Below are 19,706 nucleotides of genomic sequence, written 5' to 3'. Positions count from 1 at the left end.
TCACAAGCACAAAAGGATCCAAAATGATATTTATTAAAAACATTTTAACATTTTGTTTGTTAGTACTTAGCCTACATTGCCTAGCTCAGAGAAGGGGTGTCACCTTTTTTTGATATGTAGCCTCTCTAAGAATTCCTTTTATTGATGCAAAACAGATTTCCAGAACAAGATAGCTGATTGGCTTGCACAAATATGGCCAAACCGGTCTGAACTGGTTTGCCAGATACTACTTCCTTGTTACTTCGATTTTGTTTTTCATTGCCTTCAGTGCCTGTAAAAGATCCTGTTAATGGCTGCAGTATGCTCCCTTGTGGGTATGGATGGTAATTATTCTTTAATTCTCTTTACAATTCAATATAATAATTTATTAATAAATCAAATGGTAGTTTTATGATGGAGCTACTTGTTTAATAACAGTCTTTTATTATGCTTGCTTTATTGAATGTTTTGTGACTTTATAGTGTTCTGGATATTAAGAAAGTAAGTTCCTATTTCATATTAAAATTACCAAGTAAAAAAATTCCTAGAGGATCCTGTCTATGACATCTTTATTTTGGTGGCATTATTGTAGATATACATAAGTTAACTATATATTTTCAAATGGTATGAAGATATATGCCTTATGTGAAGAATACTTACTTTTAGATTAATTGTGCACAACTGCCAGAGTATATAGTATTATTGTAATAACTCTAAAGTGAGAATCATATTCCAAAATGCCTTTTCTTTTCCTATTTGCTTTATTATTGCATGTATTACTAAAAGGATTTTTTGGTCATTAAAAAATCTAGTTGACAAATTTTTCAAATTACAAATTAACTTAGTTTTATATTTTTAGTTGCAAGAATAAGATATTTGCTTGCATTGATTGTCACTGTCCTCCTGATCCAATAACCCTTTGAGCCCTTTGCAGCCTAGTTAGAGTCATTTTTATAGATGATGAACTGAATAGGGTCCAGGAGAATAAAGAAGTTTGTGGCTACCCCCACAATATCCTGTCTTTAGTGCTTTAAAATTTTTTATGAAACAATTTTCTTAGAGTAACCGTATGTATATAATACAAGTAGTTTCCATTTTACAGGTCAGGGAACTGAGGGTCAGAAAGAATGACATACTAAAGCGCTGTAGGAATTTGGACTCAAACCTGGGTCTCCTGATTTTAAAAAACCCTTATGCTTTTCACCTACCAGGCTAACTTCCACTTGCTAGTTATCTGAGTTTCCAGAAGCTTCTGTTCTCTCCCAGGGGCATAAAACCCTGTGGTCTTATGGAAGCCAATTTAGTATCCATAAATGTATGATGAGATGACCCTAGGGCCCCACCTGTAAGTGAGAATGGCTCTCCCCTATACTTGAAAGTAAGAGGTCTCATAACTTGTGGGGCCTGACTCAGGAATACAGTTACCTGCTTAGCAAGCCCCAGGAAATCCTATAGTCTGTTGGCACTTTGGCATTCCTTTTCTTTGCGGAGTGTTTGTAAAAATCAAATTTTTGTACAATTCTTGACTTCCCAAAGGATTCATAATCTTAGTGCTAGAAAATGGGAGAAAGTAGTTGTTGGAAACTTGCCTGAGGTTTTCTTTGTTTTGCTTCTTTCTTATCTGTGTCTCTACAAGATGGCTTTTGTTACAGAGTTATATATCTCTTAAGACTTATTTTAGCCTTTATGCAGAAGTGGACTAGGGCTATTAAACTTCTCCTTTAGTCTTTTTTCCTTAACCAAGCAGCAGTAAATTTGCAAAGAGAATCATAGGAAGCAGTTAGTAACTTCTGATTTTAGATTGTGATACAAGTAGATTGCTGTCCTTTAAATATTCATTTTCTTAACTCCCTAGTATTTGAAACTGGAGATAGTATAAATATTGATTTGTATTGAATTGCCAGAGATTTTTTTTCTTAAATGCCCTAATGTATCCATTTCGATTCAATGGGCGTTTATTAAACCTGTAACTGTGATAAGAAACAAACAAACAAACAAACAAAAGTTCCTGAAGGAGCTTAGATTTTCCTGGAGGTAAGGATGGAAATTTCATGTATAAAGATCTATCATATATAAAGATATACATATGCATATATATACGCATATATACATATATACGTAGAAAGAGAGAGATAATTGAATGGGGAGTTAAGAGATTGGAAGTAGGGGCTCGAATTAGGGAGCCAGGAATGAAATGAGGAAACTTGAAAAGCAGTGGTAAACAAATGAGCAGAGAGAAAGGAGGAGGATACATGTGAGAGATGATGTGAAAATAGAATATGTGAGACTTGATGACTGATTGTCAGTGACAGGGAGGGAGCCAAGAGCTAAGGATGATTGGGTGGGGAGACACAGGGACAGGGAGGTAAGGAACCTAGTAACTAAGTAAGGATGGTGGTGCCTAAAAGGGGGAAGGTAGGAAGCTCCAAAACTGTCAAGACTCCTTATAGGATCTTTTTTTAAATAGTTGATTTAATTTTTTTAAATTAGTTTGGTGTTCTGTTAATTTAGGTATTTTTATAGCTAATCTTTCATTTCTTTAAAATTTTCAGCCTTTCTGGCTAAATATAATTGTGCATAGTATGTTCTGACAGTTTGTTTTATTTCCTTGTAATTTCACCTTGTTCATTTTTGTTAGTACTTTGATTTTCCTCCACCTTTTTCGTCAAGTTAGCTAAAAGCTTATTAATTTTGTTAGTCTTTACAGAGAGCTAGCTTCTAAATTTTATGTATTTACAGTATTTTTGTTTTCTAGTTTATGTTCTCTAATTTTTAAGATGTCCACTTTTTTGCTAATTTTGGTGCTCTTTGATTTTCTAAGAAGTTAAGTAATACTCTTGTTCTGTTTATGCATGTTCTGAGAAATAAATTTTTTTCTGAGTACTGGTTTTTTTCTGCAACTCAAATTTTTTTATTACAATTTGTCTCATTGTTATGATTCTTTTTTACAGTTATTTTTCCTATAATACGTTCTTTGACTTATTCATTATAACATCATTCTTAAGTCCTCATGTAGGTCTGTATCTTTTTTATTTTAATTTCATTAGCATCAGTAAATAATGTACTTGTTTTTGCTTTTTAAATATTTATTTACTATTTCTTTGTGCCCTGACACATGGTTTATTTCTATAGAAGTACCATATAATATTGAAAAATCTTTGCACTCTTGAATGCGAACATCCAGAGAATCCCCTTGCTTTTCCGGCTCTATATTCTCCAAGTGTGTTCACATTTGTATTTTCCCTTTTATTTAGCTTTCTGTTAGATTTTTCTAGGTTTGAGAAAAGAACATTAAAGACTCCTGTAATTATTATTATGTCTTTTTGTAATAAAAGTAACTTCCTTTATGAATTTAGATGCTATACATATCAGTTGAGGCTTTAAAAAAATTTGGCATGGTCATTGTCTATGATTCCTTTAGGAATGAAGTCTCTCCTCCCCCCCTCCCCTTTTTTTTCCCTTTTCTGCTTCTCCTGTCCCTCTTCCCCTCTCCCCCCACCTTACTTAGACAAATACATAGTTTTATTAACACATGGAAATAGTTGCCATAGTAGTCTGGAGGCATGAGAAATTGTCCCTCCACCCCCATCCCTCTTAATGGAAAGTACAAGGGATAATCTCAAAGAATTCCACCACATTCAGCATATGAGAAGAAAGAAGAAGAAAAGTTTTATCTCTCAATGCTGTGAATTTTTACTTTTGCTTGTCATAGCACAATTGCAATGCCTGCTTTTATGGATTTATCTGATACATATATATTTTCTTACCTCTTATTTTCATTCTATACATATCTTTTTTTTTAGATGTATTCTTGTATACCACATTTTGTTAGGTTTTGTTTTATCATTTTGTCATTGTCTTTCATTTTAATGGATTGTTTAATCCATTCACATTTTAATATTGTGATTGTTAAGCTTGTGTTTTTCTCCATTTATGTTGTGTTGTTTTGATTTGATCCCCATCTCCAACCTACTTTTTAAAAATTTATTAAATGAAATTTCAAAAAATTCTGTACTTAGCACCAAGTAAAATGAGCATTTCTATAGAGGGAGAACAGAAAAATAGAATTACATTTGCATCCATGAATTTGCACCTCCCACAATTTTCTTCTCTGTGCAAGGGAGGAAATTTGTACAACGAATTCAAAATGTTATTTTTCAAAGCTGTTCTGGGAAACTTGCATTGTAAAAAGAGAAGCAAACCAATTGACAGCTTGGGATTTTTGCCAATGCTCTTCTGTAATATATAAGAATTTTTTTTTAAAATGGTCTACTTAAAAGAGCCTTTGTTACCAGAGGACACTTGAATGAAGGCACCACTTCATTAATTCAATTGAATTTTATTACAAAGTGCCTGGTATATTTTAATTTGACAACTGGGTGTAATATAGTACATCTGTTAATTTGAATGTCTTAACTTGAATGGTTTGTTTGTAAACCCTGTTGAAAAATTTTGTGCAGAATTTTGTAAAAGTTAGGCTATCCGCTTACTTCGACTATCACTTTTGTTTGGTTTTGCCTTCTACTTATGCTGAAGTAACAAGCATAATGGATAGGTAACTTGTTTATGATAGGGAATGAATTTAAGTGTTTGGCATATTTTTTTAAATACAAAACTTTTTACATTGTTTAAAACATAGCATCTTTATTTTAAGATTAACCACTTTTTAATGTTTTATATTTTGTAAATATTTAGAAGGTCCTTTATTGTTATTCTCTTACATCCAAGATAAGGTGTTCAATCCTAGAGCATTTTGGATATTTACTATCCATTTAAAGCCTGCCCCACATTTATTTTAAATTTAGAGCGCTTTTGCCCTTTGTGGCGTCATTCTTCTTTACCTTGTCCACTTCAAATAGCGGAATGAAATTTCTGAGATCTTTCTTCTTAAAATTTTGAGGTTTCTATGTTCTATAATTTTATTCTTTTCATAATTTCATGTCCCAGGTTATTGACAGTTTGTTGCCCTGAGCCTAACCTTCTTCTTTTTCCCTTCATATCTGGCTACATATAACGACACAGGTATTCTTCTAAATTTCATATATTTTGTTTTTATATCACCTTTTTTCCTGAACATATTCTTCCACCTTCTCCCACCATTCCTTGTAATAAAGAATAAAAAAAAGAAAGGAAAAACAAAAGCCAGTTCAGCAAACTGAATGAACAAATCTGGTAGTATATATAATGCCATCATTCTTTCCCTACCCTATAAAGAAACGTAGATGAGGTTTTACCTTTTTTTTCTCAGTTTTTCAGTGAAATTTGGTAGATTGAACATAGTTATTGAGATAGTATTTACTTTAATAAAAGCCCATAATAGGTTTTTATTCAACAAACATAAAGTGCCTACTGTATGTAAAACTGTGATAAACACTGAAGGTTATAAGTGAGACAGGTAACATGTTTTATAGATGCTTTAATATATGAACATCATCCTGTGATCTTGGGGCATAAGTCCTAAAACAGAATAGTATTTTGACACTTGAGAGTGAATTTATGATTTCCTCTGTGGGTACAGATTACAGAACATTCGTTCCCAGTCAACCTGTATGATTCTTATGCATGTTCTTTGATCGATCTCTATCTAGTTTTATTAGATGCAGTCCTCAGATTTTTTAGTATTTCATAATTAGTGCAATACAAGTTGTATGTGTGTTACTTCCCTTACTTCATGACTTGGCCAACCTCCTTTTCTCATTATATATTTCCTTGAAATGACAACTTTCTTTTACAACTCTTATTTGAAGCTTGCCTCTTATTACTAGATTAAAGTTCTCATTCAGGAGTTCAAAGGATTTTTAGTGCAAAAATACTGAATTGTTTAAGGCAGTTTTTAAAACTTAAGACTGTGTGATTGTAGTTGGTAGTTCACATTTTTAAAAAAAAACACACTGCACACATATAATCCTAAAAATAAACATTTTTATTATATTTAATCATATTTTGTTATATTAATTTTTCTAATTGCTTCTATTATACTTGATAGGATTACTGAAAACTGACAGAATAAATTATTATAAAGACTATTTATAGTTATATATATTATATATATATTATAAAGACTATTATAAAGGTTGTTAAACCTAGTGGAGTGACACTATGGGATGATACTGGCAAGTTCATTTTTAGATTTGAGGGTCATTTTAAAAGCTGTGTATAAATTAAAATGATCTCTTCTCACCTGGGATGGTGCTAGTAAATCAAAAAGATTTAGAATAGAAAGAAGGAAGGACTGTAGGAGATAAATCTAGTACAAGTTCTACCTAAAGCATTTCAGTAACTTCTTTAACATTGTCTTTGCTTGAAGAAGTCCAGTGATGTCTTCAGTACATGATGTGACAAGCTATTGAACTTTTGGATAGCTTTGATAGGAACTTTGCTTTGTATTAAAGTCAAAAATTCCTTCTCTACAACTTTTACTCATTGGTCTCATTTTTGCTGTGTAGCACCAACCAGAGCAAGACTAAACTCCTGTTTCACAAAACTCTTTAAGAGAGACTTGCCACTGCCTCCCAAGGTTTCCATTATATTCACTTTTCAATGAGTTACTCCTTAGTGATCCAAATCAGGTCTAGATTATCAGTGTTCTAATGATCAATTATCAGCTCCCCAGCCACTTTAAAAAATTAAACCCTGGTTAAGTCAGTAATGTTAAAAGTAAAAATAAAAAGCTGCTGGAGAGGTATGAACAAGTCCCAGATTTACTACTGTTCTGCTTAGAATGCCAGGTTTATATTGTTTCCTAAACTCACCATACATTTCTTCTTTCTTGGTAAAAATCAAGCAAGAAATCATATGTCAATCATTTCACTCTCTGATCTTCCTAGGTCCATGTATCTTCACCTTCACCCTGGCCATTTTCTGCCCTGCTTCTGCTTCAAACTGGACCTTCAACCATGCCTAGGAGGTGCTAAAGCACTCTGTTATGAACTCCATGAGCCCATGCATCCTCATCTTTACACTGGCCATTTTCATCCTGCTGCTGACCCACCCTCCAAACCAGACCTTCAGAGACCATATCTAGGAGAAGCTAAAACACTCAGCTCTAAACTCCCTGGACCCACTTATTCATCCTCATCTTTACCCTGGCCATTTTCAGATCTGTTGCTATGAATATCTCTTACCTTCCACCTCTTTAAGTAATCAAATCAACTCTACCATTAGCTTTGTAAATGGGTTGTCAGTGGTATGCCCTATTGTTTCATTCATCGTCCCTTCCTAGACCAAAACACCTTTTCCTGGCCACCAGTAAGGCAATATTCTCTCTCCCTATTATAATAAAAGCTTTAGGAACAGGGCACATCTCACTTTTGTATTTGTATCTCTAGTGCTTAGCGTTGTGTTTGGCACACATTAAACATTTAACAAATGCTTTTTCATTTATTCACTAAGTACCTACTATGTGTCAGGTAGTATGCTAGGTACTAGGAATAGAACAAAAGTTAAACAGTTTCTGATATTAAGGAGTTTTTATTCTAATAGGGTAGGCATATATACATATATAGGCATGTAAACACATGTAAAACATATTAGTAGCTCAGGGGTTAGGACAGACCTTATTCTGAGTCTTGGAGGAAATTAGGGATTCTAACAGAAAAGGAGACCATTCTGAGCACAGAGGAACAGTCAGGCAACAAGCACTACAATGTGCCAGGCACTGTGCTAAGTGCTAGGGCTACAAAGAAAGGCTAAAAATCAAAGCAAAAACAACCCTGCTCTCAAAGAGCATATATTATAATGGAGAAACAACATGTGAATGTGTACATAGAAGAGAATAATAGTATATGTAGAGAATCTGAAAGAAGAAGGAAGGAAGAAAGAAGAGGGGAGGTGAACAGGCCACCTGCAAGACAATGGGATTTGAGCTAAGTCTTGAAGGAAGCCGCGTAAACTAAGAGATGGAGATAAAGGAGGTAAAGAGCATTCCAGGCATGAGGGATAGCCAGTGCAAAGGCATTGAGTCAGGAGATGCAGGTCCATGTGTGAGAATTTTAGGTTGTGTGGAGAGGATTAAAGTATGTGGAAATGTAAGAAAGGGCTGGGTTGTAAAGGTCTTTAAATGCCAAATAAAGGATTTTACATTTCATCCTAGAGTTAATAGTAATTGGAGTTTATTTGAAATGGGGGAGTGGGTGAGAAGGGAGCAGGGGAGGTATTAATTTGGTCAGACGTGAATGAATTAGGGTGGTGGGGCAGGGACACCAAGTAGTTGGCTGTAATATTCCTGTCTATCTTTTTCCATTAATCCCTACATACTTGTTTTGTCCCATACTTTTTTCACCTCACTGTTTCTTGAGTTTCCTCACAGGAATATGTCATCTTGATCTACATTGGCTACATTTATGGTGTCTCTTTTGTGATCTCTCCTGTTTATTACCCAGAATTTCTACAATTATTTGTAGACATTTGAGGCCTTGAAATTTCATTAATCCCCCTTCTCCTTTGATATTTGTCGATCAGCAAGAAGACATTAATTGATAGACACTATTTTAGGATCATAGGTTTTAGATTTGGAAGGTCTCTTCAAGGCCTTTGAGTCCAACTCCCCCATTTTCTTTTGTATCTGCTGCTTATTGTGGTATATGGCTTGGTAGCTGGCATATGGTATGTGAGCAGTTTGTTTTCTACTCAGTTTTCTGCTTAAAAGCCTTTTGGTGAGATTGTAGGTTTTCAGGCAAATTTAAACTGTATTACAGAAATCCACATGCCCTTCTCAGATGCCGCCATCTTAACTAGCAGTTCACTCACAATCTTTATTTTTTTCCTGAAGCCTCTACCTTTAATCAGCAGTAATGATGAAAAACATCACCTGCCACTCTTAAAGTGTTCAGATTCATGCCACCAAGTATGATGCCTTGCTGTAGGAGTTCCTTCAAGTGTTTTCATTTGTCTTTACATGAATTACCAGAATTGAGTAATAGCTGTCTGTCTGGCCATTCTCAGGAATCTCTGCACATATTAGATGCACGTCTAGTGGAGCTATCATCTCTTCTTATTTCTCAGGTCACCTTAGCACATAGCGACTTCATCACCCTCTCAGAGTGACCAGCCATCATTACTTATGTCTTTTTTTCTCTGGCCAGTATTTGATAGCTTCTCTCCTAGGAGCATATGTGAGATTCTCCTGATCATTCTTTTGGCAGGGTGGGGAGTGGAGAGCAGTCCCCCCTCTCTGTGGAACGTTCCCTTAATCTATAACACAGAGTTCTTGAAGGACAACAATGGTTGTTTTGTGCCCTGATTGCTGTAGCAAGTGTCTTATTTCAAGACTTTCTCATTTCTGGTTGTCGTTGTTCTTAAAATATGGGGTTCCGAATTATTCTAATATTCCAGACGTGGTCTGGTTGGTAATAATATTTATGACATATATATCCCTTGTTATGGATCCTAAAATTACATAATTTAATGCAGCCAGAAATTAATTTTTTTTTTTTTTGCTGCCATGGCACACTGAAAGTTACTTTGCTACGATTCTTATTTTGAAAACATGAACTTCTTCTAATATGATAGATATATTAGGAAATAATTTGAGCATAGTTTGAATTTCACATTTTGCTTATGTTCCAGTTTTTCTTCCCATGAGAAACACCAGATGAATACATTAAACTGTACCTAACTGAACTGAGTGATACAAGAATTCACAAAACACACATGCACGTGTTTCATACATCTGCCTACCTCAGTTCACCACATGAATTATCTTACAAGGTTGTATTTTTCTATTCTTTTGTGTTTGTGAACTTTTCTATATATATAAAAAAATAACTCATTCAACATTTTAAACATGCCTAAGCATCCTTGCATCGATTGTTCATGCAAAAGGAAAACTGTAAGTACTGGGGAGAAGTTTGAAATAATAAAGCATTTTAAAAGAAATGAGAGCATTTGATATCTCTCCAGCCACAGGAATAAAGAAATTTGCATTGCTGACCATCAGAGACAAACAACCCATGAAAATAAAAGAAACATCCATGACTAGAAGTGTTGTTCCCATAATCCCCTGTGCCCTGTAATTTTTATTGCATACTTTTGTATAATGTAGTGATTTAAAAAAAAAATACTGACACAATAATCAACTTTTTATATCTTTAAAAAGTCTTAATATGTAATATGCCCCCCTTTTGCTTCAGTCATTTGTGTTATGTGACTTGGAATTGAGTTCATAAGATTTTGATACATTCTTTAATTATTCAGCATGAAATATTTATACATTACATATTAAACATACCTTTGAACAGTCCATTTCCTGAGTCTAGTTTTCATTATAGCCTATAGTTTTCCATTAAAGCAGACAAGTTCCCAGTTTGAACATGTTTATCATCTCTTGGATAAATGTCTTTTTAAGTAATATTTTACTTTCAGTCAGCTACATGTAAGGATAACTTTTAACATTCTTTTTTAAAAAAAAATTGAGTTCCACATTTTCTCTCTTTCTCTCTCCCTTCTCCCCCTCGCCCCAAGACAGTAAGCAGAAGAAGAAAAAAAAGAAAAAAGAGCAAATAGTATGCTTCAGTCTGCATTCAAACTCCATAGTTCTTCCTCTGGATGTGGATAGCATTTTCCACTTTTGGAGGTCCTTGCATGCTGAGAAAGGCTAAGTCTATCAAAATTAGTACCCCACAATATGACTGTTACTGTGTACAAGGTTCTCTTGGTTCTGCTCATTTCACTCAGCATCAGTCCATACAAATCTTTCCAGGTTTTTCTGAAGTCTGCCTGCTCATCATTTCTTATAGCACAATAGTATTCCATTATATTCATATGCCACAACTTGTTCAACCATTCCCCAAATGATATGCATCCCTTCATTTCCAATTCTTTGCCACTACAGAAAGAGCTGCTATAAATATTTTTGTACAAATAGGTCCTTTCCCCCCTTTTTTGATCTCTTTGGGATATAGACCTAGTAGTGGTATTGCAGGATCATAGGATATGCACAGTTTGAAAGTCCTTTGGGCTAATTCCAAATTGCTCTCCAGAGTGATTGTATCAATTCACAACTGCACCAATAGTGCATTACTGTCCCAATTTTCTTACATCCCCTCCAACATTTATTATTTTCCTTTTCTGTCATATTAGTTGTGCAGTGATTTTTAAAATGCCTATCTTGAGTTATAACAGAACTGACTGTACTGACTTATGTTGAACTTGCAGCTCTCTTTGCAGCTCCAGGTTTTTATTTCTCAAATGAATTTTTAGGTATTGCTTCTCAATCTCATATTTGTACCAACTGAGTTTTATTAAGATTTGTTCAAATATTTTAATTTATTTCTCCTAAATTTAATCTAGAAATATTTAGCTTGTTTTTAGAGCCTGATTTTGTCACCTAATATATTAGTTCTCCTTCCCAATCTTCCACAAATTTCCAAAAAACACTACTTAAGAATTTGGGGTAAGAGTACAGAAGGTAGCTACTTACTACTGATTTGATGAGTTGTTCTCTGCTTGAGTTTCCATACCTTTAGAAAATGAGGGAACAGTACACAGTACACAGGTCACTTTGCCTTCTAAATGTATGATTACAATGTTGAACAAAAATCACTGAGGAGAACACTGACCCTGTGGCATTCCATGAGAAATCTTTTCCTGATTGACATCTATTCATTAATCTTTGCTCTTGTTTGAAATTATTTTTAATTAAATAGTCTAAATACCGCTTCAAACACTTATTGGTTGTGTGACAATTGGTAAAGGAAAGGGGAAGTGAACAAGCATTTATTAAATGCCTACTGTGGTCAAGCTACTGTGCTAAGTGCTTTACAAATACTATCTCATTTGATCTTCACAACAACCCTGGGAGGTAGATGCTATTATTATCTCCATTTTTACAGTTGAGGAAACTAAGGCAGACAGAGGTCTAGTGACTTACCCAGGCTAGTAAGTGCCTGAGGCTTGCTTGCTTACTTACTTACTTATACACAGCTAGTAAGTGCCTGAGGCTGCCAGAGTTGAACTCAGTTCTTTCTGACTTCAGGTCCAGGACTATATCCACTGTGCCACCTGCCTCCCACTTAACTGCTTAGAACCTCAGTTTCTTCATCTGAAAAATAGGGATAACAATATTTTTCCACTGTATTTCATAGGGTTGCTCTAGTTCAGAAGTTCTCACCAGGATTTTACCATTTTGTATCATTTCTGTATGTAAACTTATCATAAGAATCACAAGAATATTTCTAAGACTTCTCTATTACTTTTCCTGCAGTATTTTTAATAAATTTTTATTGATGCTTTATGTTTCTTATATCATCATAGTTATCCCTATTATTCCTTTCACTCCTTCCCAGAGAGCCATCCTATATAACAAATATTATTTTTTTTTTAAAGAGGAAAAAATTAGTACAACTGATCCCTAAAAACATGTGCAACGTGTAATACATGTCGACCTCCCACCTCCTGAAGGGGGTGGGTTGGGAATATCCTCTCATATCTGTTCATTCAAGTCATGCTTGATCTTTATAATTTTGTTCCATTTTTTGGGGGAGGGGGTTAGTGTGTGTGTGGTCGTTCATTTATCTTGTAGTTACTGTGTATATCATTTTCTTGACTCTGCTTACCACTCTGCTTCAGTTCATACAAACCTTGCCATACTTCACTGTATTTATCACATATATCATTTCTTACAGCATAGTAATATTCCATTTTATTCATGTGCCACCATTTATTTATCCATTTCCCAATCATTGGACATACGTTTTGTTTCCAGTTCTTTGCTCTCACAAAAAATGAAGCTATAAATATTTTGGCGTGTATGTAGGGATTTTTCTCTGATACTTCACTCACTTTGTAAGTTTCATAAATCTTAGGGTAAATGTTTATCCTATTTAATTGGAATAAACGTCGAAAATGCCAGTTTTTCTAAAAATATTTCATTGGAAGACTATTTGGAAACAAATACCTAATAAATAACTCCTTCTTTAATCATTTGCCTACATTGCTGAGATAAAACATTATCTACTCCAAGAAGATACTTTTACTCTCCTGGCAGTTTTATTGTAAGGTCAGTCTACAAAATACAATGGGGTGGGGTGGGGGGATAAAAATGAGCAGTTAATTGTGCAGGAAAAGTTTTCATTTTATTTTCAAATTGGGTGTAGGAGAAAAGACTGGTAAGGGTAAAAGTCAATAAATAAAGGTAATGTAAATATTAGGTACCTTTTTTGTTTGATTTGCTTGGAAACTAATAGAAAATTTTAATTTTCATAATGTAAATATTAGCTTTGCTAGTTCTTTTTGAGTCATTTAAAATGATCATATAGAATGTGGAAGAATATATGTCTTCAGTTATAACCTTAAAAAGCTTTCATATTAATTTTTAAAAATTAACTAGAGGTAGCACTGGACTTGAAATCAGAAGTGACCTGTGTTCAAGTCCTACTTTTTGTATCTCATTTCCTGTGTGACTTTGGACATACCAGTTAACCCTAGCCTCAGTTTCCTATCATGTAAAATTGGAGTGATATATCAATAGTACATTTTTCATGGGTTTTTTATGAGTTGTAAATGAGATAATTGTGCTTTGCAAACCGTCAAGTGTTAAATAAATGTCAGGTATTAGAGGTTACTATTCCTACTTAAAGGCAGAACTAGCAAAGACAGTGTGAAAGTGATATGAAAGCAATCATTTTAAAAGGGAAGGTACTTGCCTATTGGTAAGCACCTTATTTCTCGGTATTTCTGTTCTTAACAGAAATGTCCTCTTTTTTAAATTCTAGTGTAGCGTAGTATGTACTGATAATAATATTTAAGGAAAAACTCATGAAGAGTGGTATGGGCTTGTAGTATTGAAGTAATTTTCATACCACGCTAACAGTTTCTGTAAGTTTTTCTATTGAGACCAGTGATCATTTTGTATTGTCAGTACATGGTTTATTAAAAACATTTTATTGTATATGAAAATGACTATTCATATGGTTATTCTTTTTTTGTTTTAGATTCAAAATGGAAAGTACAGAAGAACCTCAGAAAAAAATCTTTAAAGCCCGAAAAACAATGAGAGTGAGTGATCGTCAGCAACTTGAAGTAGTATACAAAGTCAAAGAAGAGCTACTAAAAACTGATGTCAAACTGTTAAATGGCAAACATGAAAATGGTGATTCTGACCTAAATTCACCATTAGATAATACTGACTGTATAGATGGTAAGGAGGTGAATGGCATAGAAGATGTTTGTTTGGACCTTGAAGAAAGGAAGTCCGAACTGAAGGAACCCTCCCCTAATTTCTTAAATATTGATGTAAGAGAAGAGGATGAAAATTCAAGTCTAAAATGTGAAACAGCATCTCCTGAAGACATAATTTATGAACCAGAAAAAGACACTGTCCCTGAAACTGATAACATAATTCCTAATAGCAATAAAGATGATGATGATGATGATGATGATGATGATATCCTTGAAAAAAATAGCACAGATGATGAAAATTTGGACCAAAGAGAAAGAGAGAGCCCACTTGAAGACAAAACTATAGTTAGTGATAATATTGAAACTGAGGAAGAAAAACTGGAAACAAATAATGTACCTATTAGTTCTGAACTTCCTACTGAAGGTGAAAAGAATATGGATGAAAATCCTGTTACAGAGTCAGCTTTTGAAGAAGAAGCAATATCTAGCAGTATGGAAATAGGCAAAGATGCAAAAAGTGAAGATGAGAAATCTCCAGGTCTTCCAGAAACCACTGATGAAAATGTTCAAGATGATAAAAATGAGAAAATTTTAGACAACACAGACTCTATGGAGACAGATGAAATTATTCCCATTTTGGAAAAGCTGGCTCCTGCTGAAGATGAACTTAGCTTTTCTAAAACTTCTCTCATTCCACTTGAAGAGACAAACTCAGATTTGGGAGAAAAATTGGAAAATTCTCTAGGTTCGCCATCCAAACAAGAGAGTAGTGAGAGTTTGCCGAAAGAAGCTTTCTTGGTACTCTCTGATGAAGAGGAAGCTTCTGGTGAAAAAGATGTTGAAGTTGTCTTGCCAAATGAATCAAGTTCTCCAGGTTAGAGAGTTTGGATTTAAGTTTTATGTTATTTTCTTCATTACATATAGACTGGATACTATTTCATGTGCTATTTGGATTTTAGTTAATTTTCACTGGCTAATTCAAAGCCTAATTTGTTATATGTAAGTTGTAAAATGTCTCTTAGACTTAGCCACTTGAAAATACAGAATGGAAACTTGAGGTCACTTCTTAAATTGGAGATATTGGGAGTCATCCTCTGGGAACTGACACTTAAAATAATTTTTTGTAGATGACATGTGAGTGGGAAAAGAGCAGATTAGAGGCCTCAGGACAGAACCTTGAGAAATGCACACATTTGGGAAAGAGCCGGAAAAGGAGTTGGTTTAGAGTTAGGAGGAAATGAAATAGACTCACAGGATCAAAGAGAGGGAGAAGACCTTAGAGTTAGATATTTCAGAGAGGTCAAAGAAAAGGAGTACAATAAAATGGCTTTGAATTTGGCTAGTTATGTGGTTTTCTTTTCTGTAAAAACTTTTTCAGTGGTATGTGTTTAATATATTTGAGTATGAGTATTAATTATTTTAAAACTACTATATTTGTTCTTATGTCTTTTTAGTAAGGAAAGAAGGAAATTTTGAAAAGAATTGCTTTGCTTTACTTTGAAGTAACAGTTGTATTAGCACTCCAGGGACTTCTCAGAGCAAAATATGTTTTAAAAAACATTTAAGCAGTAGCTTAAATTAAGGAACTACAGTCTGTTTTCCTCACGTTTGGAAAGAGAAGGCTTAGATAGCAGAAACTAGTAACCCTGTCAGGGATGCCTCTTACTTCTTACCTCTTCCCTAGGGCCATTTATTTCTTTTCCTTTTCTGTATTATCTGCGCAGCCAGTGTAGGGTTGTTGATTTACAGTAATGAACTAAGAGTCAGGAACTTTTAGTAAACTTTTCATTAAAATTTTAAAACTTTTCTGACTTCTCAGTTTCATTATTATAAAGTAAAGGTAAAAATACTTGGACTACTTAAGGGTTGGTGTGGAGAAAACTCAAATGGATCTTTGATCTCAATGATATCCAATTCTCTGTTGAGATTTAGATTTTAGTTCATCCTTGCCCATCCTCTGGGACTCTTCTCAATATTCTCCCATAAGTTTGCCAGAGGACATTCACCTACTATCTTAATTTCTCCTTAGAATATCAGTGGAGCTACCCCCCTGTCTTGTGATCATGTGACCAACTTATCTTTATTCATTTCCCTGTTGATGCCTTTTACTACTTTTGTTAGAAATTTTTTGTTGGTTTTATGTTGCAGCCTGCTCACACGCACCAGACATTTCTGTCGTGTGGGAAAAGCTTTTTAAAAGTCCTATAATGTGAGCTGTTACCATTTCATCACCTGAAATTTGTCTCTTCCTCAAATCATTTCTCTCATCACTGTGGCCTTGTGGAAAGTGTTTTGGATTCTTAGGAGAAATAGGTTTCAATTCCCATTTTTACAGTTGACAATGGGGAAATTCAGTTAAGCAGGTTGAGTTTCATTTTCCTTGTCTGTAAGAATAAAAATATCCTGCTTCACAGGGTTATTATGGAGAAAGGTCTTTGTAAACTTTAAAGTACTATGTAAATTCAAGATATTGCTGAAGAATAATCAGTAAACAGTAAACAAATACTTGAGAGCTTTCTGTGTGCACAGACAAACCCTGTCTGTTGCTCTGAGGGGTACAAAGGACTGTGGCCTCTTCCTTAAAATTGATCTGAAGAGGGCGACAGAGATTATTGCAAATGAAAAATATGTAAAGAATATGACAGTCTCATCTTTAAATACCAAATGCTATCCTTTGCTTCAAAGAATCTTTGTAGAACCCAAAACTCAGATACTGTATCTTTTGTTGCCAGTACCTCACCTATGAGAAGAGCCATTAACCCCAAGCTCAATGTCTTTTTTTTCTTAACACTTGAAAGAGAACTAAGTACCCTCTAACCATTCATAGGATTCCAGGGTATAAAGCTAGTTAAAAGGATATTTATCTCTTATGGCAGTCTTTCATCTCTTATTCCTTCATTCCCAATGATACATAATTCCTTACTGCCTAAGCAGAAACCATCCCCCATTCCCCTGCTTCCTGCTACCACTTCCTGTTTTCTGATCCCCCATCTACCTCAGCCCTTCCATATCTTAATCCAGCTCTGTTCAGTCTTTCTGTTATGCTCTATGGAATTTCTTTGCTATTGTTAACAAACTTCCTTTCATCTTAGATGGTTTTCTTCCCTGCTTTTTCCATCTTCTGGCACCCACAGGAATTTAACTTTCTCCAGAAAACACTGTATCCCTAACCATCTTTTATAATACTGATTGTACCTTCTTATACAACTTCTTTGAGAATCATTCTCTCTAGATTTATCATGTAATCCAGACCCTAATGTCAGTTGTCTCCAGACTGCCCCCCCACCATTGTTTTTCCTTCTTTCTCAGGTGTTCAGTACCTCACTCATATACATGTTTTTTTTTTCACTTCAACTCTGGCCCTTATACTAGGTGATTTTCACTTTTACACACCGATTTTTACCTCAAACTCCCTGTCCTCCCAGTTCCTTAATTGTCTTAGTTCCTGTGACCTACTCCTTTACTGTGCCTCAGCCACAAGGGGGCATCATATCCTCAGTCTCACCATCATTACAAGTGTTCTAGTTTACATGATCAAAAACTTTTTATCCCACTATTACTCACCATCATTTTTCTGTCTCTCCCTGTGCTTCACTCCTCCTCAAACTATTCTTCATCCTTGCCATGGCCTTCAATCCCTCCAGTCTCTTTCAATTCTCTTTGAGGCCATTAACCCTTGCTTTCTTCCCAGTCTTTACCTTATAGTTAGACTAACCTCTAGTCTTAAATCTCTTGTCCCCTTGTTCTGTTACTGCTTCTGTCTTGCAAAATGCCCATCCCAGATTATTTCTACCCCCTACCTTCTCTGCATGTACTCACTTCATGCTTTTTAAGGTGCTAGAGAATGTCACTCAACCCTTGATGAATCTTTATTATCTAATCTCACCTAGGCTAGGCAAATCCTTTTATTCCACTTTAACTGATTCTCAACCCCATTGCCCTTAGCCAGCTTCAAACACTTTGTACATGTTGAGCCTTCCATATCACATATGCTTTTACGTTACCTTCTCCCCAGAGGATCTCTGCTCTCTACTGAGGAAAAGGGGATATTTACTATGACTTTTGTCTTCTATTGCATTCTACCCCTCAAAACCCTTGATATCATCCCTCATTCCCTCCTCCTTTACTCTAGTCTATGGTGAAGAGATAGTTTTTCCTCTTTTCCAAGGCCGTATTCCCCACTATTACTCTTGATTTCATCCACCCTCTTTCCTGTGAGAGATTGTACCCATATTCACACCTCTCTTGTCTACACGCTGTGCCTCTAGTTCCACTTCTCACTCAGGTGTGGCCCTTTATTGAATCAAAACTTCACAGAACAGATACCCTTAGTAATTTGGATTTGTTCTGTGAAGTTTGGATTCAATCAAAGGGCTGCACTTGAGGACCTAGAGAGCCACATGTGGCCTCAAGACTGCAGTTTCTCCACTCCTGGTATAGTACATAATACTTCTTGGGACATATATCTGAGTGTCAACTGAGGGAGATCTTTTCAGCCAACATTTTTTGCCATGGACTTTTCATTGTTTTTATTATTTTTCTTAGGTACTTCTAATATATCACTTGATGTTTCTTTTTGTATTATTTCTTTTCCTTAATATTTTTGCCATGAAAACATGAGAGTTGAACCCTTTCAGTAAAATTTGCTTTTGTAAAAGAACCTTCCATTTGTAAACAGCCTGTGATTCTCAGTTTTTCTAACTATTTTGAACTTAAAGAAATGCATTTATTTATGTTACAATAGCTTTTTTCATATTTAAGGTATCAAAGGTTAAAGGCATCTTAACTTAAGTTTTCTGTATAAACTGCATTTTAAGAAAATCTGTATGTAGCTGGACTGGGTGGTACATAGCCATAATCCCAGCTAGCAGGAAGGTTGAGCCTGGCCAATCTTTTGAGGTTAGGGAATCTGAGCTACAGTAAACTTTGCTGATCAGCTGTCCCCAGTAAGTTCAGCATTAATATGGTGAACCTCCTGGAGTGGGCCTCCCACCAAGTTGTATCAGTGGTGGGATCAGCATGTGAGTGGCTTCTACACTTTCATCCTGAGCAAGATAGGGAGATAGAGAAAAAAAAGATAGATGATAGGGATAAAAAGGTAGGGAGATAGATGAAGGAAAGAAAGGAGGGAAGAAGGAAAGGTCTATATTTCAGCTTTAATATGAATAGAAAATTTCACAGCAACTTTCTTAAGGTAGTTTTAGTAGTCATTCTTCCTGTTTTCTTGTTTTACTCTTTTAAAGTTGAAGTTGACTTTTGTTATTTTCATAACTATTATCATGATTTTTAAAATAGAATTATAATGAGTTACTTTGAACTTACACATGTAAAATTTACTCTTTTTTTTTCCAACAGTAGAAACAGAGACAAAAGAAAAGGATTCAAAAATAGAAGAAGAAAAGGAAGCTCATAAAGAAGAAGAAAGGCCTGGAAAAAGTATGCCATGTGCTAATAAAAGCATTAGCTACTTCTCACAGATTAAAAAAAATTGAAGATATATTAATAGCACTTCATTTCCTATTATAGTAACAGGATGATTCTCTTTCCATTTTTTAACTGTTTCTTCTCTGTCTCCTTTCTATCACCGGATTAATATTTAGAAATTTTTT

General features: G+C 34.8%; 1 protein-coding gene across 2 annotated transcripts in view; it reads left to right on the top strand.

Annotated features, from left to right (window-relative positions):
• Positions 1–19,706, top strand: part of ATF7IP (activating transcription factor 7 interacting protein) — a 154,479-nt gene that overhangs the window by 68,997 nt on the left and 65,776 nt on the right. For both annotated transcript variants that reach the window (XM_027856383.1, XM_027856384.1), the window contains exons 2-3: positions 13,911–14,971; positions 19,453–19,533. In XM_027856383.1, the coding sequence (XP_027712184.1) occupies positions 13,918–14,971; positions 19,453–19,533 (1,135 nt within the window). In that variant the 5' untranslated portion in view covers positions 13,911–13,917. The remainder of the gene's footprint in view (positions 1–13,910; positions 14,972–19,452; positions 19,534–19,706) is intronic.

The sequence above is a fragment of the Vombatus ursinus genome, unplaced genomic scaffold (assembly GCF_900497805.2).
Source record: "Vombatus ursinus unplaced genomic scaffold, bare-nosed wombat genome assembly UNPS02011431.1, whole genome shotgun sequence".
Taxonomy (NCBI): domain Eukaryota; kingdom Metazoa; phylum Chordata; class Mammalia; order Diprotodontia; family Vombatidae; genus Vombatus; species Vombatus ursinus.
Note: the sequence above shows the minus strand (reverse complement) of the source record. Positions and strands in the feature narration are given on the sequence as shown.